At 34.3% G+C, this 26,135-nt stretch overlaps 1 protein-coding gene across 6 annotated transcripts in view; it reads right to left on the bottom strand.

The window, feature by feature from the left end:
* Positions 1–26,135, bottom strand: part of ZNF280C (zinc finger protein 280C) — a 60,141-nt gene that overhangs the window by 24,279 nt on the left and 9,727 nt on the right. For 3 of the 6 annotated variants that reach the window (XM_019653901.1, XM_019653902.1, XM_019653905.1), the window contains exons 5-14: positions 24,271–24,336; positions 24,035–24,171; positions 19,661–19,775; positions 16,626–16,796; positions 16,381–16,490; positions 11,124–11,344; positions 7,676–7,833; positions 6,910–7,010; positions 6,012–6,158; positions 277–408 (exon numbers count right to left, since the gene is read on the bottom strand). In XM_019653901.1, the coding sequence (XP_019509446.1) occupies positions 277–408; positions 6,012–6,158; positions 6,910–7,010; positions 7,676–7,833; positions 11,124–11,344; positions 16,381–16,490; positions 16,626–16,796; positions 19,661–19,775; positions 24,035–24,171; positions 24,271–24,336 (1,358 nt within the window). The remainder of the gene's footprint in view (positions 1–276; positions 409–6,011; positions 6,159–6,909; positions 7,011–7,675; positions 7,834–11,123; positions 11,345–16,380; positions 16,491–16,625; positions 16,797–19,660; positions 19,776–24,034; positions 24,172–24,270; positions 24,337–26,135) is intronic. The other 3 variants (XM_019653903.1, XM_019653904.1, XM_019653906.1) reach the window with 3 other exon arrangements.

The following is a 26,135-nucleotide window of genomic DNA, read 5'->3' on the forward strand; positions in this document are numbered from 1 at the left end:
TGCCGTCGCCGGCAACTCACTGGCACCCTAGCTCCAGGTCGAGCTGTTGTTCACCATCTTAGCTATAGAGGGCGCAGCTTCACTGGCCCTCATATATGGGATCCGAACTGGGGCCCTGCTGCTCAGAGCTGGCGTCCCAAGTCAACTACTAACTAACGCGCCACTCGGCTGGCTCCAGAAGTCAATTTTTAATATTATATTCAGTAGATAAAACCAGGAAGGAATTTATGTCTATTATCACAGAAAATGTTAAAATACAACGTATTTAAAACTCACTTTTGTACCAGGAGGCAATCCTTCTAGCTCTTTAGGCTTTATAAATGTCCGATGCTGGGTCTTGTGATCCATTTTCTCCTTGCAGGTCAAAAATTGTAGTCTGCATTTTGTACAACGATGAACTCCTTTTTTCTGTTTACAAATAATATTAGAAATAATGTTTGAAAGAATTTCTACTGCCACAAATCCAGGGGCCTGAAATTGCTCTTAATTCTAATAGTTAAATAATATAAATGTCAGTATTTTACCATATCCCATCATTTCATTTTTAAAAAGCAGTTCTTGCATTAGTATTTGGGTTTCAAAAGTATTTTATACATAGGCAATCAACATGAAAATTATATCAATTAGGTTCTAATGAAACAAGTTCTATACCATTTGTAGGGTAAAAGCTTCTTAAATTTAAATTTGAAGTATAAACTATTCAAACACGATACTATAAAAATGAGCTATACTATATTTTTATCCTTGAAAAGAGCAAATTCTTTTTAATTATTTCCATTTGTTTCATAAATTGAACTTTCTAAAATGAAACAAATTTAACTAGACTCTCCCAAGAAAGTTATGTTACAGAAATGGTTTCATAAGGCAGTGATGTCCAATGGAATGTTCTACAGTGATGATAATGCTACACAGGTGCACTGTCCAATATGGTGTCCATTAGCAACATGTGGTTATTGAGCACTTGAAATGTGGCAAGTGCAACAGAGGAACTGATTTTAAAATTTTATTTAAGTTTAATTAATTTAAACTTAAATTGATATATGTGGCTAGTGGCTATGACACTATATAGCTTGGGCATAGAAGCATAAATCAGAACAACTAATCCCAATGTACTGTTTGAGAACCCCTTAACTGTGGTCCCTTCTCAAACCCAGCCCTGTTACTATTTTAATACTGGGAAACAGGACCCAAGAGAGACCTAAGTCAATTGCTCATAGCTACTTAGTGTTCTTTGTACTATATACTATCAATTGCCATCTTTTATGTATATGCTCTCATTAATTAAAATATATTTTATGTTTCTATGTACATTTAGAACATACAGGCCCACCACCATTTCTATTTAAAACACCTATAATAATTTAGGAAAATCAAATGAGGTAACATGTATGAATGTATCTAGCAGTTTGTGGCACACAGCAGGCATTTCATAAATAAATGTTCTTTACAAAGTTCAAAGCAATGTATAAATATAATGTGTTTGTATTACTATTTTAATTTCATTTTAAAACTATTTTAGAAGTATGGTGCATTAGATAATATCATAAGTACAAGCAATGTAAACAGGTTCACCTATATGTGCCCAAGAGAGAGAAAATGGGGAAAAAATCCTCAGTCAAGAAACAGATAGCAAAATAATACACAGATATGAAGTTTCCCAGAGTATAGTTCCCAGAAATATTTTCTCTACCTGTACCTATGCCTCATCCAATTTAATGATTTAAAACAGCATCCATCCAACTGCCTACGTAACTACTTGATATCTAATACACATTTCAAATCAACACGAACAAAACTGAACCCTAGACGTCCCCCCATCCATCCTGCAAAAAACCAAACTGTTCCTTGGTCTTTCCAATATCTCAGTATATTGGAGCACCATTCTGCTCAGGACAAAGAAGTTGGTCATTCTCAATTTTTCTCTGACACCCCATCCAACCTCTTAATAAAACCTGTCAGCTCTACCTTCAAAAACATAAATCTTTCCACCTTTCATCACCTCTAAGTTCAAGTCACTCACCTGGACTCTTGCAATAGCTTACTACCTTCTCCTTGTTTGCACTCTTTTTTCCCATTAGTCTATCCTCTACAGCTGCCAGAGTGAACGCTCACATGTTTAAACCTTCTAATAGCGTCCCATAATACTCCAAAATCCTGGCTCTGGTTTATGAGGCCCTACACCACCTGCCCTGCATTCTATTGCTATGATCTCATTTCCTACTACTCTTCTTCCCACTTATTTACCCTGCTCCAGCAACACTAGCCTCCTTGCTGCTCCTTGAACATCTAAATGTATGCTCACCTCACTGCCTACTTACTGTTCCCTCTGCCTGGAGCATTCTCTTTCAGATAGCCATATGGCTTACTTCCTTCTTTCTTTTTTTTTTAAAGATTGTATTGGGGAATTGGGGGGAGGGAACAGTGTTGGGAAATTGGGGAAGGGAAGCAGACAAGTTGCTGTCCTTTGGTTCTTCAGTCTAGTTGTGGAGGACGTCCCTTCACTGGCCCATGTTGGTATTATCATTGCGCTCTTCCTGGGTGAGGCAGTCGCTCACCGGCCATTGGACAGCTGTTCACGGCAGCTCATGAACGCCAGCTGCTGGCCAGCCCCACTGCAGCCTACGCCATCACCAGCGACTCACGGCAGCCCAGCTCCAGGTCAAGCTGTTGTTCACCATCTTAGCTATAGAGGGTGCAGTGTCACTGGGCCCATGTGGGATCCGAACCGGCGACTCTGCTGCTCAGAGCTCATGCTCCCAAGTCAACTTTTAACCAACGTGCCAATCAGCTGGCCACTTCCTTATTTCTTTTGGAGAGGTTCTCTTTGACCAAGCCATATAAAATACAGAAACTACTCCTTCACCTTTTAAGCCTTGGCACTCTATATCCTCCTATTATTTTCTTCCCTTGGCACTTACCACCAGCTGGTGTACACATACATTCAGACTAATTAAATAATTTATTCATATTCTCTCCTCCCCTCCCCCGCCCACCATAATGCAAATTCCAGCGAGCACAACCTTTGTTTTGTTCACTTCCATATAACAGTCCCGGGCATATATTAGGCACTCAATAAATATTTGTTAAATAAATATTGTGGTAGAAAGCAAGAGACTGACAGTGCACATGAGAAGGCACAGTTTAACTAGTTAAAAATGTCTGCCATTCCACTCAATGAGCATTTTCCCAGAGTCCTGAGCTTGGAGACATTAACCTATTTTTCCTTTAGTTGGACTCAAGTCTTGTGTATCTCTCTTATGCATGCATGCTTGCAATGTGCTAAGGATGATGATAATAAAGTGCATTTCTAAATAGCATGATATATTCAACCAAAACAACAGTGACATGTTGCAAGGATAGAGAAAAATTGTCTGTGTTAAACTTTTTGACAAGCAAACTATACTGTTTGGGTGATTTAAGGGGTTTTCATGGCTAATGCTGACTATCTGTAAATCTGCCTTTAGACATAATGTCGTGAAGAATATGACTGGTAAAAGCTTGGGCTCTAAGTCAATTTTTGGCTCTGCCATTTATTCAAGAATGTGACACTGGGCAAGTTACTCTCTATTAAGCTTTGTTTACTCATCTGTGAAATGAAAATGATCACATACCTCCTTTGCAGGGCGACTGTGAGGATTTAACAAGATAATACAAGTAAAAAAACTAGTGATTGTCATATGGCAAGTGATTACTACTGTATATGTTAACTGCTTGCTATCATTATAAAGATATAACGAGGCTATTTAACACATCTGAAATCCTTCACCCTTTTTAAATAGTTGTACTAACCATATTGTTAGCTCTAAAATCACTCAAGGCATAATAATATATAATTTTAAGGAAAAAATGTTAATAGGTATTGGGCAAATAAAAGGTTCAATAGTCAAATAAGTTTTGGGAATAATATATACAATATCCCTTGCTTAGAGATTTATAATTTTTTAAAAGATTTTATTGGGGAATTGGGGAAGGGGAACAGACAAGTTGCAGTCTTTTTGTTCTTCAGTCTAGTTGTGGACGACGTCACTTCACTGGCCCATATTGGCATTATTATTGCGCTCTTCCCGGGTGAGGCAGTCTCTCACCGGCCATTGGACGGCCACTCACAGCAGCTCATGCCTGCTGCTGGCCAGCTCCACTGCAGCCTATGCCGTCGCCGGCAACTCACTGGCACCCTAGCTCCAGGTCGAGCTGTTGTTCACCATCTTAGCTATAGAGGGCGCAGCTTCACTGGCCCTCATATGTGTGATCTGAACTGGGGTCCTGCTGCTCATAGCTGGCGTCCCAAGCCAGCTCTTAACCAATGCGCCACTCAGCTGGCCCTATAATATTTTTTTAGCATACTAAAAGCTCTGAAGTGTCTCATTTAAAAAAATAAACAAAAAGCTATTAATTTGATTTTGTAAATCTAGCCATTTCCAGGAACAATTTTAGAGCAGAACATCTATTAGCACTTGATGGAACACTGGTAGGGAAACCTTAGAAAGATTTTGCCAGAGGTTCTTAAGGGTGAGGTGGCATACCAGGATTAAAAAAACAACAACAACAAAAAAACACAGGCTGGTACCATCCTGGTCATAATGCAGGTGATCCTGAATGTATCTGCATATTCTATTTTTATGATTTTCCCCCAATTAACAACTACAAGTTGATTTCATGATTATCTAATGAGTGGAACTGAAAGCAATGTTAGCAGCAGTACTGAATAAATTGGCCATGACAATGCAATCAATAATAAGAAAATGTAATGAGCTGATCAGTGAGAAGACAAAACTTGATTACATAATCAGATTCAGTGAATTCAATGACTGCTGATTTTGGCAAAGTTACCAAATGGTTCATTTTAAGTTTCAAACACTAAAGAATAAGCTTGCTGTTTCATCAGTTTTCAGTCCAAATAAAGGATGGTCTAACTGTCAGGAAAAGAACAAGCAAGCATTAAATGAGAATTCAAGGGAAAGGTGCAAGCACTGATATTGGTATCTCAGAAATTACATAGCAGAACCGGCAAAAGTAGTCCAGGAAACAAGTTATAACCTAAATGTAATTATCTGGCATAGTTCACATATCTAGAAATAAGTGTCACTACTGTTTCCTTTGTCACTAGCTGCTACAAAAGACTATTCTGGGTCACTGATGAGAACCACATGTCTTTTCATAATAAAAAGTGGGCTAGAAATTGGAAATAAAGGTTGAAGAGAAAAAAACCCCAGAAGATTATGAGTCTTCAGTCTTATCTTTCTCAGTTCATACTTCTCCTTTTCCCTGCTTCTGATTAACTACCTTCAAAATTATTCCCATTCTCACCACTCTTAGACCCCTGAAAAAGTATACAAACTGAAATATCCAACCTAAATATTCCACTCATATTCCCTCTTCCGATCCACTCTAGGGCTCCTATTTCTACTTATCTTTCAGAATTTTCACTATTCATGAGCCTCATCACCTCCAGGAAGCAGACAAAGAAAAGAAGTGGAGGTCCGGCCGGGTGGCGCAGTTGGTTAGAGTGGGAGCTCTGAGCAACAGGGTCGCCGGTTCAATTCCCACATGGGCTAGTCAGCTGGGCCCAAGCTGTGCCCAAGCTGAGATGTCACTGAGCTGCCAACGGGCGGCCGGATGGCTCAGCTGGTGAGAGCGTGTGCTCTTAACAACATTTGCTGGTTCAATTCATGCATAGAATGGTGGGCCGTGCCCACTTGCAACTAGATTGAAAGTGGCAACTGGACTTGGAGCTGAGGTATGCTCTCCACAACTAAGATTGAAGGACAACTTGACTTGGAGCTGATAGGTCCTAGAAAAACACAATGTTCCCTTCCCGAATTCTCCAATAAAATCTTGGGGGAAGAAAAAGAAGTGGAAGTTTCACAGATAATTCAGCATAAATTGTAAACTATTTGTGTCATTTGGAACAACTTTGCATTCCTTCTAGAACAAATCTAACCAATGGTCGAAGATATATAGATACCTTTTGACTAAGACAAAATGAACAAATAAGAACTGCTAAATCTCACCTGATGTTTCATGTAATGATTCATGTAGGGGGTTGCCATTCTACTAACTTTGAGGCAAAATGGACATAGCAAGTTCTTAGTGTTTTCATGGGATGCTCTAAAATGAGTTTCTACATCAGAAAATGTTGATGATCTAAACTGGCAAACCTAGAAATATAAAGAAGGTTTAGTTTAACTTGAAAATTCATAACTGACATGCAATTACATCAAAGTAGCAATGATGAGTCACTTGCTTAGAGGAACATTACGTACTACTAATTCAGCTCTGATACCTATACAATCAAGAATCCTATCGCAGCAAGTAATAATGATAATCTTTGAAACAGAAAAGTTAATATTCAAAGTTTAGGGATATATTGCTAAACCTTTTTCTTTTCAGATCTACTACCACCTTTCTTGACTTCAATTTTTAAATTCTGACACCTCTTGTCCTATACAGTTTTTTCCTGCTATATAAAATGTAGTATTCTCTTCTTTGGGTTTTAAATAGCATCCAGGATATGACAGAGGCAATTTATCTTACTATCTTATTGGGACCTATTCAAATTCTGGAAAAATACCAGCAGTTAGTTGAATTCCCCATAACTAACAGCATTTCCTATTTCTCTGGCATGTCTGTATTCTTCCTTACTTGGTAAGAAAGTCCATGTTTGTCTCTCTCCAGCAGAGTATTTTGTTTGTCTAGTACAACGGTCAGTAAACTATGACCCGCAGTCCAAATCCAACCCACTACCCCGATATATGAGTTAAACTAAGGGAGTTTCCACTATTAAAGAGAGTCTTCACTTTTAGTAACTCATTTTACTTAAATGGTTTAAAAAAATCCCAAGAACAATACTACTTTGTGGAACATGAAATTTAAACAAACACCTAAGTACATTATAAAATGTGTGTGTACCTGACAAATATATGGCATTTCACCAGGTTTATGAGTGTCCTTCATATGTTGTAAAAGAGTATGTTCTGTTTCAAATGATAATTCACAGATTTTACAAATAGCTGAAAGTGGAAAAAAAACACATTACACCATTTTAAGGATGTATATAAATAAAAGGTTCATTTTGAACATCCATAACAACAGCAACAAGTAATAACAGTAATAGTGAATGGTGGTTCCAACAATTCTATAGTTGTTAACACTGTTCTAAGGACTTATATTCACTTACATAATAATTTTCATCCTACCACTGGGAGAGGTACTACTATTTTTAGCCCCATTTTTTCAGATGAGGAACCTGGGGCACAGAAAGATTAAGTAACTTGCCTGGGATCTTGCAGCTGTATTAAGAGACAGCGCTAGAATTTGAATCCAAGCTGTCTAACTCCACACCCTGGGATTTTTAATTATCACTGCGGTTACTTTTCTTATTAGAGTGTAAGTAAAGACCATTGATTTCATATTTGCAAACTAGAAAATCTTAGTTTTCTAATTTGGTCCCCTACATACAATACATGAACAATGCCAAAGAAGTTGCTACTTACAAGAGGGACTTCATTTTAGTAATTTTATTAAAAAGTTTCTACAAGTTAAAACTTGTTTTTCAACTTTGCCCTCCAATTAGAAAGTCTAATTCTTATTTTTCTATCAGAGTTCTTAAAAATTCCTCATAGTTTAGATGATCAAAATCATTAATGTTTATCACTTCCATAAAATTATTACTTACTAGAAAACTCATGGGGTGTATGTGTACTCTCAATGTGACACTGCAGCTGGAATGGTGTGGGATATTGACGGTAACAGTGCTGGCAGGTGGTGTGGTTTTCCCAGCTCTCACTATTCTGCTTCTCAAATTCCAAATGGTGTTTCATGTGGTTCATAAACCTATAAATAATTGTCAACAGGTGCAAATATTCAGATTTATAACTAAATAAAAACCTCACAACTAAGTGTCTGAACATAATGCTAAAAATGCAGTTATATTACTCAAAAACTATCTCCAAGCCTTAAAGTCCTCTAGAAAAGTATGCACTTTAAATAATCACTTTCATTAAGTGGCTCAGTAAATATTTTTCTTTGCATCTTTGTTTTAAACTAATCCATTGATATAGTTAATATGAAATACCACTAATTTGCTGTAACTCTTCATAATTTCAGATAAATTTTTTTGTAAAGAAAAACAACAGGCTTCTTTTCCATACATGAAATACCATTTGCATTTTAAAATAAAATACTTGAAGGAAACTCTACCACCAAAAGCAGCTACAGAGTAATGAAAGAAATATTTTGAAGCCCTTAAAGATATACAATAGGTTTCAGCTGCTTCAGAGACAAATTATTAGTATTTTTTTTGTGTCTTGGTTTCTAAATGCATGTAACAGCAATTTTAATACCAATAGTTACAAGAACCTTTTGTTTTATTTAATGGCACTGGTTTACTGTTAGCACAAACAGTTCATTTTAACTTGCAGGTTATGACCATTTTAGCACTGCCCACTTAGTTGTACATTTTACTGTCAGATGTGCAAAAAGACTTCTTGCCCAAAGAAACTATGACTTTCAATAGCAGAGAGTACAACATAAACAGGCATATCTATTTCAAAGGGCTTACTGAAACTTTTTACTGAATTTCAAAGTTAAGTTATTCAATCAAAATAACAACTTTAAGACTGGGCCAAATATTAAGTTATTCACTATGAGTCCTTAAAGGAAATAATCTTGACATAAAGTAATGTCATCAACCTAGACAGCAATCAGCATGGAGCTTTTAACATTTATTTATTCACACCTCCAAAACACTCCTTCTCTTTGGAACTGCTTATGGTACATGTTGAAATGTCTTTTATACCTCCTTTCATTTTAACATTATCTTTATTAAAATATATTTTTAAAATCCTAGGGCAGGCCGAGTGGCTCAGTTAGTTAAAAATTCACTCAAGAGTGCGAGCTCTGAGCAATAGCTGGCCGGAGCTGAGCTGCCGCTGAGCTGCCAACAGGTGGCAGGGTGGCTCAGCTTAAAAAAAAAAAAGCACCGAAACACACCAATCCTAGTCTTGCCTAAATATTTACATATAAAGGTCATGAGCCATTAAATTTTCAGCTCATAACTTTAAGAAATAAAATCTATTTGTATAAAATAACCTCTTAATCAACTAGCTATCTTTCAATTATTACACTGCTTACACTGCTCAAATCAGTAGATAGAGATGTAAAGGCTATTCTCAGAATAAAATAGTCCTGATTTTGGTGACACTCAGTGTAGGAAATAAGTTATCCTACATGCTGACAGGGCAGAGAGTAGAAATCTTGAACTATTAGATTCTACCATCCTCTAAAACTATCAATTTACCATCTTAGATTTAACCATTATGGTAAAATGTTATTTAACACATATATCAGCATTTACTGTTCAGGTTTCATTTACTGAGTAATATGCTGAAAATGCTACAAAATTCCTAGCTATTACAAAATATGGTTAGCTTGAATTTTCTAGGTGTTCTGATCATCTAGAAGTATGTAACCACTCTTTTGACATGAAAACAACAAAAAGAAAATTTCATGTGTAATATTAAAAGGCTAATCTTAAAGAAAAAAACAAAAAGCTATTGCTGAAAGCACTTCTAAGATTATATGCATACTATTTAAGTTTAATAAGTAACTTAACCACTGAACCACTTTTTTGCACACATTCTACCAAAATTTCTAACATTATATTTTGATTTTACTATAAAAATGGCCAAAATATGGAAGGAGGTCACAGAGTTCTATTGTAACATTGCTTCATAGTTACATCTCAAAGCACAATTTATCTTCTGTTAAGCTACTGGGACTGTTAGCAATTGATGGCGGTTAGAGGCTAATAAAAATGAGGTAAAGAAGTATGAAGACTCATATGAATACTACTTGAAAAATCTTTGAAAACTATAAAGCTATACCCTAAGCATAGAATTCATAATTTAGTTTTAGGCTTATATTTCAGTATACTTCAGGGTTTTTCTATGTGTTTCACTCTGGACTCAAGAATTCACCAGAAAATAAAATAAATGCTGGGCTTAGAAAGGACCTGCATGATGCTTAAGAATGTTAGTTACAAATGATGGTTATCAAAGGTAAACATTTTTAAAAGTTTATGTGTATGCAATATAGGTACATGTGTGAATGCATACATACATATACATATACACATATACATTTATATATGTATCTCACCTAAGGGAAGTGCACTGATATCTGCAATTTACTCTGAAAACTATCAAAAAAAATCAGATGGGTCTATGGATGAACAAATATGTGGTAACACAAGTATATTAAAATGTTAATGTTAGAATTGAGGTGGTAAATATACAGATGTTCACTGTAAAAAATTTTCAATGTCAATGTTTCAAAATATTTTAAAAATTTGATAATAAAATGTTAAAAAAACAATGTCAGGCTATACAGAATAACCAATGAAAAATACCTATCAATATGTCTTGCTACTTTGTTGTTGTTACTATCTCACTTAGGATGATAGTTATGTATAATATGCCATATAACTCAAAGATTATAAAGTACAAGTATCTAAAATTGAAGGCATACATGCATAAACCTTCAAAATTCTACTGAGAATTAAACCTCTACTTTTAAAATGTGTTAAATTTTTAAAAATGTATTAAATTATAAAATGCAAGCAGACATGTTTCATAGAACTGGTATTCTTCTAAAGAAGATCACCAAAATGATCACTTTCTCTGCAAAGTAAGTGTGCTAACAATTATATATAAATAGGAACTGAAAAATTAGGACATTAAATAAGACTGGTATGGAGGAGGTCAAACTGGACAAAGTGGTTCTTCATGTGATAGGAAAAGTAAGATTCAAAAGTAGCTCAAAAATAAAAATGTCTCAGGAAAACTTCCAGTTCAGTGATAAATACAGAAAAAAGTCATTTTCCTCTACATTAAAATAAATTTTGTCCTTTCTTAAGTTATCTGAAAGAAATGCAACTAAGTGGCTCCAAGTGTCAAACCCCTAAAATACAAGGGACAAAAGGTTTCAACACAATAATCTGCCTTTGTTCTTCATACAAAGTGTTAAAATTGCTTATCTAGGATGGCACAGATAAAAAAAGATATAGTATTTACATCTGTGGCATCCTAAATTTCAAACATAAATATAAATAAATATTTACATACCTAATATTATTTTTAAGAACTTTCAAGCAACTGAAGCACTTAAAGGTTGTGTAAGTCTTCTGTTCAGCATCAACATCTCCTTCATGTTTTCCATAGTAAAAGTCACTAACTAGCATAATCAATTTTCCTTTCTCTATAATAATCTTATCTTTATTTTCAGTACTTGAAATCTGTACTTTAATCGTTTCCAAAAATTTGTTTAGCATGTCTGGACAACAACACTGAAAGAGAAAAAAAACCCAAACATATGTAAGCTTTATTTATATCTCTTTTAAAAATTAGATACCAAAAAATGACTGTTTATACCTATGATCAGGTCATGTAAAACTATGCTTGGAATATATCTGGAAAAATATTCACCAAAATATTGGCTTCTTTCTTTATATAATCTAAAAAATTCAAACAATAAACACATATTATCTTAATAAAGAAATAACTTCAAAAACCTTAAGATCAGGGATGGCTATATATCAACCTTTTCGCTTGCAATTAAACTTTTCAGATGTAAATATCTAAAAATAGTTTGTTCCTTGGCCAAAAATGATACATTTCATACTTGTGTCAAATATAGCTTAAAAGGGAAGGTAGTTTTATATGCCATTATGTATACGTTTAATCATCAAATAACATAGTAGTATTTCAGTAAAATCTGTTTGGAACTGAACTTTGAGCACAGGTAACCTGACGTTCCCCAGACTCAAGGTGCTAGAAAATGTATGGGCTACAAAGAAAGAAGCATCACCTACATCTTGAAAACCTCAACACATTCTGTCTAGGACGCTGAAATATTTGAAGGGGAAATCTACCTCATGAATAAAATCAAGACAGCATATAAACTGACTTTAATGGTGAATATTTTCATATATGAGCTTTTTATTTCCAATGAGATAAAACCAATTCACTTACTGTACACAATTTTCAGTTGTAGCATTTGTCTAGAAGAATTAATTTTAAGAATAATTACAGAGCAAAAATATAAACTTTCCTAAAAGAACAAACTACATGCACACACAATGCAACCACAAAGTGAAAGACTTAAAAATAAAGCACAACAAAAATTGTGACAGAATCAAGAACAATTAAGCCTATCACACTAATTAAATCTATCCTACTAATAAATATAAACGTTCAACTCAACCACTGAAAAAATAAATTTCATGTAGGATCACAAAAGAAAAACCTCTGGTGAAAGCAAGAAACATACCAAAAACAAAATGATTTAGAAGGGTTGAAAATAAAAAGATAAAGAATATAACAGGCAAATGAACATATTAAGAAAGCAAGGGTTGTGACCCTTATATCAAACAAAATAGAATCCAGGCCAAAAAAAGAACACTTTATAAAAATGCTAAAGGGTACATTCACAATGAAGTTAAAAGAGATAGATCTGTCTATATCCTAAATAGCAACAACCATAAAACAGAATTGGAAGGTATCAAAGAAAATAGTGGTAATGTGAGACAGAGACCTTTTTCAAACCATGACAGAACAAGTAAACAAATATAAGCGAAGATATAGGAAACTAAATAACATATTAGTACAGTAGCTCTGACTGATAAGTATCAAATTCCATACCCTAAAAACAAACACCCCTTATTTTCAAGTTTCCATGTAACATTCAATAAAAAAGCCCATACAATTTTCAAACTGGGGAGTAAAGTGTGAGAACCTAGGCTTTGCCATCAAAGAGACTGAAGTATGAATTTCAGCTATGCCAATCGATTGGCTATAAAACAATGAGAAAAAGATCTATCCAAAAGAATTTCCTGAGTATTAAATAAAATATTTTAAAGCTTAGTACTGTGTCTTAGTTCACTAAGATATTTGATTTACACTCTATGTTTCCTTTGGAGGAAAACATGATCTCTGTATAGTAATCTATTTATCTATAACAGCAAAAGATCATTCACAAGTAATCTAAAACTCACATTTTTTTTCAAAACGGAAATCCCTACTGTAATATTATAAAAGCTTAACTGATATATAAAAATGTATAAGCTAATATGTAATGGTTTCCCATAGTTTTAATCACAAACAGTGGTACAATAAATAAAAGCTACGTTGGAGAATGTTTGCCACTTTCTTCAGGTGCAGAAGTATACATAATATGCTATGATTTGTGTATAAAATGGATGGAAAATACATTCATGTGTGCCTGTATATGTAGAAAATCAAAGAGGATAGAAATTAATAAAAATCACTTCCTTTGCAATTCGTATTTGGAACTAGGCATATAAAAAGACTGGTGAGCTTTTTCACTGTATGAGGTGTCATCAAAACATATGGTGAATGTTTAAATAAAATTTATTAAAGTAGAAGACACATTGCCATTAATCCCCCTCAAAATACTCCCCAGGCCCCCTCGCTTTGAACACACTTATCGCATCATTCTTGCCACTTTCTGAAGCAGCTCTGGAAGTCCTCTTTCGTGAGTGTCTTTAGTTGTGCTGTCCTGGCTGCCTCAATGTCCTGAATCGATTAAAAACATTTACCTTTCATGGCCATTTTGACTTTGGAGAAGAGCCAGAAGTCATAGTGCCAGATCCGGTGAATAAGGTGAATGAGGCCACACCATAATGGGTTTTTTTGTTTTGTTTTTTAAAGATTTTTATTGGGGAATTGGGGGATGGGAACAGTGCTGGGGAATTGGGGGAAAGGGAACAGACAAGTTGCTGTTGTTTTTTTGTTCTTCAGTCTAGTTGTGCAGGATGTTGCTTCACTGGCCCAAGTTGGCACCATCATTGCGCTCTTCCCGGGTGAGGCACATCAGTCGCCGGCTTCTGGACGGCCGCTCACTGCGGCTGCTGGCCACTCATGCTGGCTGCTCACGCTGGCTGCTGGCTACACATGGTAGCCCATGGCAACCCACTGCCACAGGGGCTGCAGCCTACGCCATCGCCGGCAACTCATGGCAGACCAGCTCCAGGTTGAGCTGTTGTTCAGCATCTTAGCTATAGAGGGCAGTGTCACTGGCGCTCATATGTGGGATCCGAACCGGGGCCCTCTGGCGTCTCAAGCCAGTTCTTTAACCATTGCGCCACTCGGCCGGCCCCACACCATAATGTTTTTATTTGACAGAGATCACCTTACCAGAAGCTATGTGCGACACAGAGCCTTTCAGTTGTGATTAAAACATACGGTGAGTGCTGCTGCTGAGTGCCGTCCAATGGAAAGGCAGGGATCTTCAATACCGGAAGCGGCACATTGAACCTTAGTAACAGTGTGTGACAAGTTTTAGCTTGTTCTGTGCAGTCAGCTGGGTGTGAGCTACGGCTGAGAGTAGGTGTGTTTTAAAGTGTGCCACAAATCATCCTCCATCCTGACAACACTCTGTGTCATACATAGCTTCTTGTGTACGGCAACTTGTCAAATAAAAACATCATTATGTGTCCTCATCCACCTTATTCACCAGATCTGGCACCATGTAACTTCTGGCTCTTCCCCAAAGTCAAAGTGATTCAGATCATGGAGGTAGCCACAACAGTGCAACTAAAGACACTCACAAAAGAGGACTTCCAGAACTGCTTCAGAAAAAAAGTCAAGAACCATATGATTTCACTGATCACATGAGGGATATAAAACTCAAAGCAACAAAGGAACAAGACAAACAAACAAACAAAAACTCACAGACACAGACAATAGTTGAGTGGTTACCAGAGGGTAAGGGGTGGTGGTGGTAGTTGAGGGTAAACGGGGTCTAATATATGATGATGGAAAGAGAACTGACTCTGGGTGGTGAACACAATGTAATATCTAGATGATGTATTACTGAATTGTACACTTGAAACCTATGTAATTTTACTAACCACTGTCACCCCAGTAAATTTTAATTAAAAATAAGTGGAAAGAACGATGGGATAAGTGTGTTTGAAGCAAGGGGGAGTATTTTGAGGGGGATTAATGGCAATGTGTCTTTTACTGTAATATTTTTTATTTAAACATTCATTGCATTGTTTGATTACACCTCATATACCTTCTTATATTTTTTGAATCATATAACACTCCCCAAATTAAATAAACTAAAAATAACTAAAAAACCCAAGCTCTTTCTTTCCTTTTCCCATCTATACTGCAAAACATACAAACATCAGGTATAGAATATTAGACAGGAAAACAGAAAGCAATTGTAGAAGTTACTTCTCACATAAAACCAAAACCCAAAGTCCAGTTAACCAGAGTCACACTTAGGTAGGTGGAAAAAGTGATAGGTTAAATTTTACAGTGCTCCATTCTTTCTAAATTTTTTGTGAAATTCTGAATTTCAGTGAAAAATTTGTCAATCTTTGGAATAGTGAGCAATAACTTTTCCTAAATTGCTTCTTTGCCTTGCATTCTTCTTATCCCTTCTCTCTTTCATATAATCTACATTGCCTTTTTTCTTATCTCCTTTTACCCTTCCTGCCATTTATACTGGGCATGCAAGAATACAGACTATCTTTCCACAGACACACAGAATTCTGTAATATCTAGTAAAATATTTTCAAGAGACGTGATACCTAAACCTCATACTTCATTAACACTTTGAAAATTACCTAAAACCCAATTGCAGGAGCTTCCTACACCAATATAAAGCTAGAATTAATTTAAAACAACTGCACAAACTATATTCTGAATTGAATTAAAACTAGTATTTATATGAAATGTTCCCCCATTAGGAGTTTATGTCTGAGTGTTGAAAATTAAATTTCAAGACTAAGATTTTCATTAAGTAATGTAACATGCATATGTCATCATGGACAAAAAAAACAAGATAAAAAACAGAAATTTTTAATTACATAAAAGATTAAGCACTTAATATTCTCATTAAGGCATTATTTTCATTAAAAATTAAAATATATCCATATACTGTAGTGCACATGATCTTAATTTTTTAAATTTGATGCTTGAGAAAATTTTTTTTTATTTGGGAACAGTGTGTTTTTCCAGGACCCATCAGTTCCAAGTCAAGTAGCTGTTTCAATCTATTTGCGGAGGGCAGCTCAGTGACCAATGAGGGGATCAAACCGGCAACCTTGGTGTTATGAGCACTGCGCTCTAACCAACTGAGCTAAGCGGTCACCCCCTTGAGAAGGATTTTTATATCTTGTATAAAAATAATCATTATGAATATCAATTTTTACTTAAGTTACATGAAAATACCAATAAGAAGCTTTCTTATCTAAATATCTGGACATTCTAGCATTTACTATATATCAATCCTTAATATTGTCATAGATTTGTGAATAGTTTTAAAAATCAAATTTTGAAAAAGTTTTACCTTCATGTGATATTTCAAAGCATCCAAACGATTGAACTGAACATTGCACTTTGGACAAGATCTTTGAAAAGGCATTCCAGTTTTATGTTGAGTTGATGGGGTATCTGTACCTAAAATAAATTAAGGATTTTTATGACTCAAATTTTTCTTTTTAAAATCTTAAACCATCAGTAATAATAGTTTTAAAATTTATCATAATTTGTAAAATTGATGTATAAATAATTTGTTTTTTATAGCCAGATTACCTTCTGTTGTCATAACAGGGGAGGATGTCACTGAAGAAGAGTTTTCTAAAGATAATGAAGCACAAGAATTTATTTCAGAATCATCTCCGCTAGTCTTTGGCTTTTTTGGATTACCTCTGTTTACTTTAGAAGCAGAAGGACGTTTTATTACAGGCAAAGCTTCATCCAGAGCTACATAAAATTTAAATAATGAAAAATACATCTCTAAATGCTTTGGTATAGAACATTGCTTACAAATGCTACTGAAAATAGCCTTATCTTTAAAATTAAGTAAAAATACTTTAGAGCTAAAGTAAAGGCAATATAATTGAATTACCACATCATACAAATGACAATAAAGATCAACATTTATATAATCAATAGGTAGAAAGAAATTGCACAAATAGCTATTATACACTACACATATTTGAACAATTTATGAAATAAACTCTTTAGTTAAGAAAATTCTAAAGTTGCTTTCAAATAAAGAAATACATAAATAGGTACCACAAAAAAAGTCAGAACAAAAAATCCCAAAGAAAAAAATTAAACCACAGAGAATACTCTAAGCTCAGTTCCAAAAAATGAATTTTATCTTTAGATGCTTAAAATACACCTGAATTTGTAAACAAAACCAATTTATATTCTAAAAATTAGAGAAACCCTTTAAGATACTTTAAAAAAAGCAAAACTTAAGTTTTCTAATGGAAAATTCAAGTTGTTTCTTTTTCCACTTAACAACCTGACAGGTAGTTTAAATTATCTGTTTATTCCGTATATACAAAATAGGAACAACTAATCTCAACTGATAATACCTCACTTATACAAATGAAAATTCAAATTGTGTTCCCGAGTTTAATGGTTCTGTCTTAAGGAATACAGTGGGCATGTCAGATAGACAAACTCCCCCTTTTACCTTTTTTTAAAAAAATAAGACTTTTAAATAAAATTTTGTTTAGAGATTTCATTCCTAAAACGTTTTGAGTTTGAAAACCATCACCCTAAAAGCTAAAGAATTATGGAATTGAGGGCATTTACAAGAGAAGTGGGGCTATTTAGGGTATAACCAGATCCAGCAAAAGTCCTTTTGAAAATAACACAATTGTGCTTTGTGATAAAGATTCTAAAACTGCATGTCATATTTTAATGTTCCTAACTGTACACCAATAGTAGAAACAATAGAATAGATACAAGCCAGGAAAATAAGAGCGTTACATTAATGGGCTACTCTGTCAAATTTGTATTTAAATTTTTGAGATTATGTAGAACTGATTTTTTTCCCATCTTTCAGCACATGACTACTGACAGCTATGCTGCAGGCACCTGGGACTGATTTCTGTGTAATCACACTAACATTCTTCTCAAATGTTTAGGTTACTTGAACAACCAATGACTGCTGGTATCATTATCTAGCAGGCTGTATAGTAAAAATAGACTGTTTTATATATAAACTTTTAAAGCATGAGTAAATCTCCAAGTTAAATAAAATCATTCTGAGCTCAATAGTTATAAATTCCCACTCTTTAACTTATTTGTATCTGTTGTGTTTGGCTTGTGCTGTTCACTATCCTCAACAATGCCAATAAAAATCTTATTTTCATTCTTCAAAATCAAGTTCAAATCCAACCTTTTCCAAGAACCTTCTATGATCATCCTAGACAGAAGTCCATTAATCATTTTTCTGAACATATAGCTCCTATGAGCATTCATAATTATCATATTAACAACTGTTTATTTTCAAGTCCTTTAAGACTCCAATGCATTTCTCACTTCTCACTGATCCCATCTGAGCCTCAAAAAAGCTGAGATAAGCAGAGCAAGAATTAAAATTATATCTCCAAATGGCTGATTTCAGGTCTGAACAATGAATGCATTATGTGAGAAAAATAAAAGTATCTATTGTAATAACATGAGAAAATTAGGTATAAAGAAGTTAGGTGACTTGATAAAGGCCACGCAAATCTAGAATAGAGGCTGAAACCTGTATCTTCCTGCTCAACTATAATGCTATATAACATTAGGGCAAAGTTCCACTCCCCACAGTACTGCAACTTAGAGAGAGTAGCAGTCACTGTCTTTATCTCCTAGAAGCTTCAAGAATTCTGGATTATTCTATGAATAAAGACCATGTGCTTTATAAAATCAGATTTCAAACAAGTATTTTACATCCTTGTTTATTTTGGTTCTTGGCTATTTTACTAACTAAATAAGTGACACCTAGACAGGTGAATATCAAACTAAGTATTATCAAAATGGGAAAATATTTTCAGTACACTTATTACTATAAATTTACTATTTTGGTTTGGCAAATACATACTAATTTTTTAGTAAACAATTTAAACATACAAAAAAATCTTATTTACTTCTCTCCATTTAGTGAAATATATCAAATTCACTAATACAGAAATAGTAATTGCTTTGATAAGGATTTTTCAACTAGATAAATTCCTTCAAGGCCCACTAATTTATTTCATAATAATGAAGAACTTTATTGTGGTATACAATGAAAGAACTGTAATTCTTTTTCAATTAGAAACTTTCATTGTTCCTTCAATGGATATTTACTGAGTACTTACTTTGTGCAAATTGTTATTTCTTTAGTATTGCCATTTTATACTGCTCTATAATCATGTTTAACTATCACACCTACATAATTTATTTGGATAGAAAGACACTAACTAACCTGTGAAGAAACCATGCACTTTCCTCATACTAAGGACCTTACAAATAATATTTTTTTAAAAAAACCCATAGTGTTAGGGTATCAAGGCCCTTCCCTGACTCACAGAAAGTATATTAAGATTTTTCATCCCATGGCTGAGAATGAGCTCAAAGAATACATGTTAGCCAACTTAATAGAAAGAAATAAAATATCTATTATTAAATACAGTTTTATATAAAATCACTCAAGAAAGGCACTCAGGAACTATTAGCTTCCATCTTATAAAATATGAAAAACTTAACACGAAGGTATGGGCTTCAAAATAGAAATTCATTCCATATGTATATTCATCAATTCTCTTTTTATTATATTTATGAAAAGTGCTAAACCAAACCTTCTATACAAATTGTTGATCCCTCTTGGGATTGTGGTATTGTATCCTGGGTCAAGTCAAACAGTAAATCTGAAGAATCATCCGATTCAACTTGTGATGAATTCTTTGTAAAGTCCTGTAAAAAGTTATAATTATTTTATTTCATAAACTTTTATAAAGGTAAATTTAACTGTATGTCAATACTATATAGATAACCTCATTGGTTCAATTACTAATAAATTATAAAACACAAAGGTAATTATTATTCTGTCAAAATTAGCATCTACTGGGTAAGGAGTATATGAGAACTCTCTGGATTATTATTACAATTTTTCTGGGAATCTAAAATTAGTTTGAAATAGTTAAATTTAAAACATAATGATAATATTATTGGCAAAGTAGAAGTTATATTTTGGTAAAAGTTTCCTGTGAGAAAATGTGGCAGTATCTGTCAAGGGCTTTAAGAGTTGATCCAATTATTTCAAATATTCCACTTGCAAGAATTCATGCTAAGGAAATGAATATATTTAATGGAGAATTATTTATTACAGCAAAAAAATGAAAACCTGTATGTCTAACAATGGAGGAATAGTTAAATAAATTAAATGACAGATTATCGTGCAACATCATGCTTTTGGGAAATAGCTAATAACATAGAAAAAATGTTTCCAATGTATATTTCAGGGAAAAAATAGGAACAGATGTCTGTGTATAAAATATAGTCCTGATTAATATATTCCATATACCACACTAACCATCTGCAGAAAACAAAATGAAAACAGAGTACACATTTTCTTCTGTTTCTTTTCTACCCCACCACGCACAGTACCTTTATAATGGGAATATAAGAATCTTGTTTCAGGGTTTTGTGCTTAAAAGTTGAGACATAATTAGGTTTTAAGAATTTTACTTTGCTACTAAATTTTCTGTTGACATGGGTTTGTTAAGAAGTTATGGAGACAGATATTGAAGTGATCCAAACTGTTCCATTTCTAGAATTTGAGGTATATATCAGGCAGATTTCTACATTTGAGCCTTAATGTGTATTACATAAAATCAATAATGGCTCTATGACTTAATTGTGACCAAGCATAATCTTACTTCAAGGTAAATATTTTCTCCAAATATTTGCCCGTAAAAATGGAAAATATTCACTAGCAATGTCAAAAATAATTCTTTAACAGAAGTTCTTCCTAATAAAGTTAGTACTTTAAATCCTTTCCTAGGTGATAACTCTGGTCAACTAAGTACCACCATTTCAGAGAGCAGACACATTATTCAACAAATAAGATGTTAAAATAATTCCTCAATTGGGAATTTTTTATATCTCACAAAATAGTTCAGAAAGACACCAAATACAATGGTCAAGTACAATAGGCAACAGAGTGGGATTCAGAAGACCTGTCCATTTAACTATGAAACCCTGGGCAAGTCACTTCTGAGATGCAAGTCATTCACCTTTCCAAATGAAATAAAAGCTACCAATTATTGCCCATTTAAAATGTACTTGCCTCTTTCACAGTGCATGTATTGTATCAATAGTTGTCATAATAGTACTAATAAAGACCTACTATTCTCCTCCATTTTATAAATAGGCAAATTTAAGTATGGTTAAGTAAGGTTCCTAGTATAACCCAGCTTGTTATTGATGATAAAGCTGGAATTAGAACCTAGGTTGGCCTGATTACAAAGCTTGTGCCCTTATGCTGTATCACACTGACTTTACGAGGAAGATTAATAATTATCTCCCTGCCTACTCAAAAGATATGCTGAAGTAAAGAGAATGAAAATTTAAAAAATTTCAGAGAAAATTCTCTTATATAGAGATTCTCAATTAGTTAGAGGAAAAAAAATATAATGTATGTATATATGTGTATACACAACCCCTTCTCAATGCTGGCTGCACATTAGAGTCACCTGGAGAGTTAAAAAAAAAAGTCTATCATGCCCAGGCCTTACCCTACACCAATTGACAAATATCTCTATTTTTAAAAGCAGGATTGGGAACCTTATTGAGCTTTGATTAAACAACCATGTCCACAGAAACAAAAAAATCTGAGTTTGAATGAGTTCTAGTTTCTAACTTTGCTAACATGAAAGATACCACCCCTCTACTGTGTTATTCTTTCTCCCTAGATCCAGTGTAGGAATGGTTCCCATTTATCTGCATTTAAATGATGTATCTTTTTGTTTTTTCCCCCAAATGCCAAATAGCTTATGATTGTGTGAGAAATCAAGTTAATCTTATTCCAGCTAAAAATCAAGTAATTTTTGTATTTCTGGTAGCCTGCTATCTTCAGGTACACCTCCTAAGTTGTGGTTTTGGTTTTTGTTTTAATAAACATTAAAAACAGCCCATGGGTGGTTAGAGGATCTTAGAGACTGAGGGCCAGTGGTCTGGGTAAAGGTTCTGATTTTAGAAATGAAGAAAATAAGGCCCAGAGATGTTGTGACAATGCTCTAGTTAGGATCAAGGACTGAATCAGCACTCAAGTATCTCATTTTCAATTCTGGTTTCTTGAACTACTAGTCCTAAGGCTCATATTACTGATAAGTGTTTCAGAATGCAGATACAAATTTACCAAAGTTCTAATTTTTGCTTGAAAGCTCAAATTTTATCATTGGCAAGAATACTATCTGTGTGTTTCCTCTGACAGGCACACTTTGTACATTTTTAAAGACTGAAAAACTGTATAGCAGACAGCTCTAAAGGTGGCCCCCATGACTCCTTCCTGATATTGACACCCTTGTGCAATCTCCCCTTGAGTATGTTTGGGATCTCAGATTGCTTCTTACAAATAGAATATGGCAAAAATGACAAGAGGTACAATGATTCTTACATAGCCCCTCATGCTGGGGACTCTCTTTACCCTTGCTGATTTTGAAGAAGCAAGCAGTCATGTTAGGAAGGCCTACATAGCAAGAAACTGAGGACAGTGTCTGGCTGACAAAGCAAGAAACTGTCACCCTTAGTCTGAAAACCTACAAACAACTGGATACCACCAACAAACAAGTGAGCTTGGAATCAATATTAAATGATACTGCAGCTCTGGTCAACACCTTAATTGCAGCCTCGTGAGACTCTGAAACAGAGGATCCAGTCAAGCCATGCCCTGACTCCTTACTCACAGAAATCATGAGATAATAAGTGTATATTGCTTTAAGCTGCTAAGTTTGTGGTAATATTGTTATGCAGCAATAAATAACGCATGGTGCTTTGTCAGTTATCCTTTCAAGTAAAAATGACATTCCATTCAAAAAGGCAGCGAGTTCAGTTTGCAATTCAATCACACAAGTGCTTTTTCTCAAGAAAACCTTTATACTGAAGATACAGAAATGCTTTATGCATACTACCCATTTCATCACACAGAATATTTATAACGAAGTCTATTCAAGGGTTGGGAGTTAATAAAATTAGTAAAAAAATATTACTTCTTTAAAGATATTCTTAAATGAATGTCAAATTTTTCTACTGTGGGTGCTCGGGGGTCACCAATACAAAAACTACAAGTATAGTTTGGTTCCATTGCCTTGATCCATATTAAGGTGCCAGCAGTTTTAGCTTCCATTGCTTTGCATCACCAGCGTAAATGCTGACAAAGTGAAAAGGGCAAATGTCTTAGGGTGACTATGACAACAGTTTTAACCTCATGGACCTCTGAGTCTCAGGGAACCCCAATAGTGTACTACACCACTGCTCTAAGGCAATGCTTCTGTTTTTTAAAGTATATACTTAAATGTATGGCTAGATGTGCATATGTGCATATTTTAAAAACTGTGGGCTAATCTGGATTGAAATCTCAGATCTATCATTTACCAGCTGTGTGGTCTTGAGTGAATTATTTAGCCTCTCTGAGCCTGTTTCCTCAACTATAATATAGGGATGATTATTGTGCCTACCTCGTAGGGAAGTCATAAAAATTAAATGAGATGTAATTTATATATAGCATTTAGAAAAATGGCCCATATTAACAGTCTAAGACATGTTGAATATTACCATTATCTATTACTTCTGTTAAAAAATTTTCAAACTAAACTGAATGTTTTCAGAATAAACAGCAATAATGACCTTGGAACAATCTTCCCATTAAGACTACCTGGTTCAATTTACTATGTTTAAGAATTTTGCCATTATGCAATATTCATTACTGATTATACTCTTTTACTCATCTTTATACAGCAAATGTATCAATATTATTCCTATTTAAATTAATCTAAATATAATTCCTGCAGTTATTACTCTGGGTATTGGCTGAGTTATTATAAAGATGGTGATATTTTCTTATAGTGATTACGCTTCTACCAAAATTTGACTAGCTATGGTAGTCCACAATTCTGAGTATTGTAATATCCAATGTATCCCTGAGCTAATTGTATATTTTCAGAAAAACTTACAGGTTTAGACACGTTATGAACAATAACAGATCTATGTGAAGATTTAGCTTCAGGATGAAATCTAGGTAGGGCAGCCAATGGATTTGATGTTGGGTCTTTGTAGCGTTGACTTGTAGTCTTGAATACATCAGTAACACCTGTATTTTTAAATTACACAATATATTGAATATTTTTCTATACAACCAATTTTGTCAAAATATTTCACTTAAAATTAAAATGGTATAATAATACTGTACCTTGACTGAGTGTTTCACTCTTTACTGTCTTTGAGGATGAGCTGGAGTTGCCTCTGTTCAAAATATCTACAAAAATATTTTTTAAATTTAATTTGAATAAAGTTTATATTAAGATAATAGAAAAAACTCTCCAAAAATATATCTATATACAACCAGTAATTGAAGTAAATTTCTTTCTCTTAATGGTAACAGTGTTGTATATAACTTGGGCTCCCATGACTCGAGCTCTTCTCCAATCCCCATGCCATATTCCTACCCCTAAAAGCCTGGACATTTCATAATGGGCAAGCTGATTGGATTAACTGTACCATCACTCTGGAGTTCTGAAAGGAACACTATCAGAGACTGCGGACTAAATTCAACATAGTTTACCTGCATATCTCAAATCTATTACTATACCAAAAGTAAATTTGACCCTAACATGACCCTCTGGATCAGTTTAATATTGCTCACTCTTGTACCCATATGAATCCATAACTTTTGGTTATTGAGGAATCAACTGAAAATTTGGACGAGTAGAGATTTACCTAAAATTTCTCCTCAGAAAACGGTACAAAGCATTTTTTAAAAATCCCATAAAACCACAAAAAATTTCCTCTGTTCCCTCCTAGTAGAAAAGAACCAGATCTCATAACATAATTCTATAAAGTAAAGGATTATACAAGATTAGGGATGTTTTACAATAATAGAAATGCAGTGCTCTATGACTAAATACTAAAGAAGTCTTCTAGGAGAAAAATCTACTTGGCATTATTTTCATTCAGAAATTCAAGATGAGTATTTACTCAAGTCATTAAAGAGCTCTTCCTATAGTACTTTTTGGTGACAGTAGTCTATCAAACAAAAGTTTTTAGCGCCCCCATGGTGGTTCTATATAAATATTTAGCTCATGTTCCAAATGCTAAAATATTTTATGGCACACATATAAAACATTAATAAAATAATTTAAAATCTGAGTTAATTCAGAAAAGAATTTCACTGGAGTCAACTTTCTTTTTGATAGAATCACTTAAAACCAATACACATTATTCTAGTTAAGTACTGTTAACAGTTACCTACAATTGATATAAATCCAACCTGAACTGTCATGCTTCCAATAAGATGATTTGAATAATAATTTTGAAATATAGTAATATTTCAGTATAAAAATCATAGTGACTAGGAAATAATAATGAAGAGAATATAATATTTTGTTCCACTATCAACAACAAACACACTAACATGCCTAGCTTATTTTATAATGCAAGTGGTACTTCACACTTAGCACCTCTCAATTTGCCACAAGAAACAATTTTTTTAATAACTTTTTGCTGTTGTTGTTGGGGAACAGTGTGTTTTTCCAGGACCCATCAGCTCCAAGTCAAGTAGCTGTTTCAATCTACTTGTGGAAGGTGCAGATCAGAAGCCCATGTGGAGATCAAACCAGCAACACTGGTGTTGTGAGCACTGCACTCTAACCAACTGAGCTAACCGGCAGCCCCAAGAAATGATTTTAACCTTTTTTCTTAGCTGAGAAATCCTGCCACCTGTTGGCAGCTATTGGCAGCTCAGCTCGGGCTGGGAATCAAACCGGCGACCCTGTTGCTCAGAGCTCACACTCTTGAGTGAGCTCTTAACCAACTGAGCCACAAGGCTGGCCCAAGAAATGATTTTAAAATAAACTATACTGCCTCTTATAAAACTGAATAAAAGTGCTATCCCAAGTTGAAAGTCAAGAGAAGCAAGAACTGGGCTTTCAGAAAATTAAAAACTTGTCTCTTAACCACACTATTATGCACTGCCACGGTAAGTAAAAAAACGCTGGTATGCTGGCTACATTCTTTGGTGAATCCTCCTTGCTTAAGAAAAAGTGAATATAATAGGAA

Source organism: Hipposideros armiger, unplaced genomic scaffold, assembly GCF_001890085.2.
Source record: "Hipposideros armiger isolate ML-2016 unplaced genomic scaffold, ASM189008v1 scaffold_210, whole genome shotgun sequence".
In the NCBI taxonomy this organism is placed as follows: Eukaryota; Metazoa; Chordata; class Mammalia; order Chiroptera; family Hipposideridae; genus Hipposideros; species Hipposideros armiger.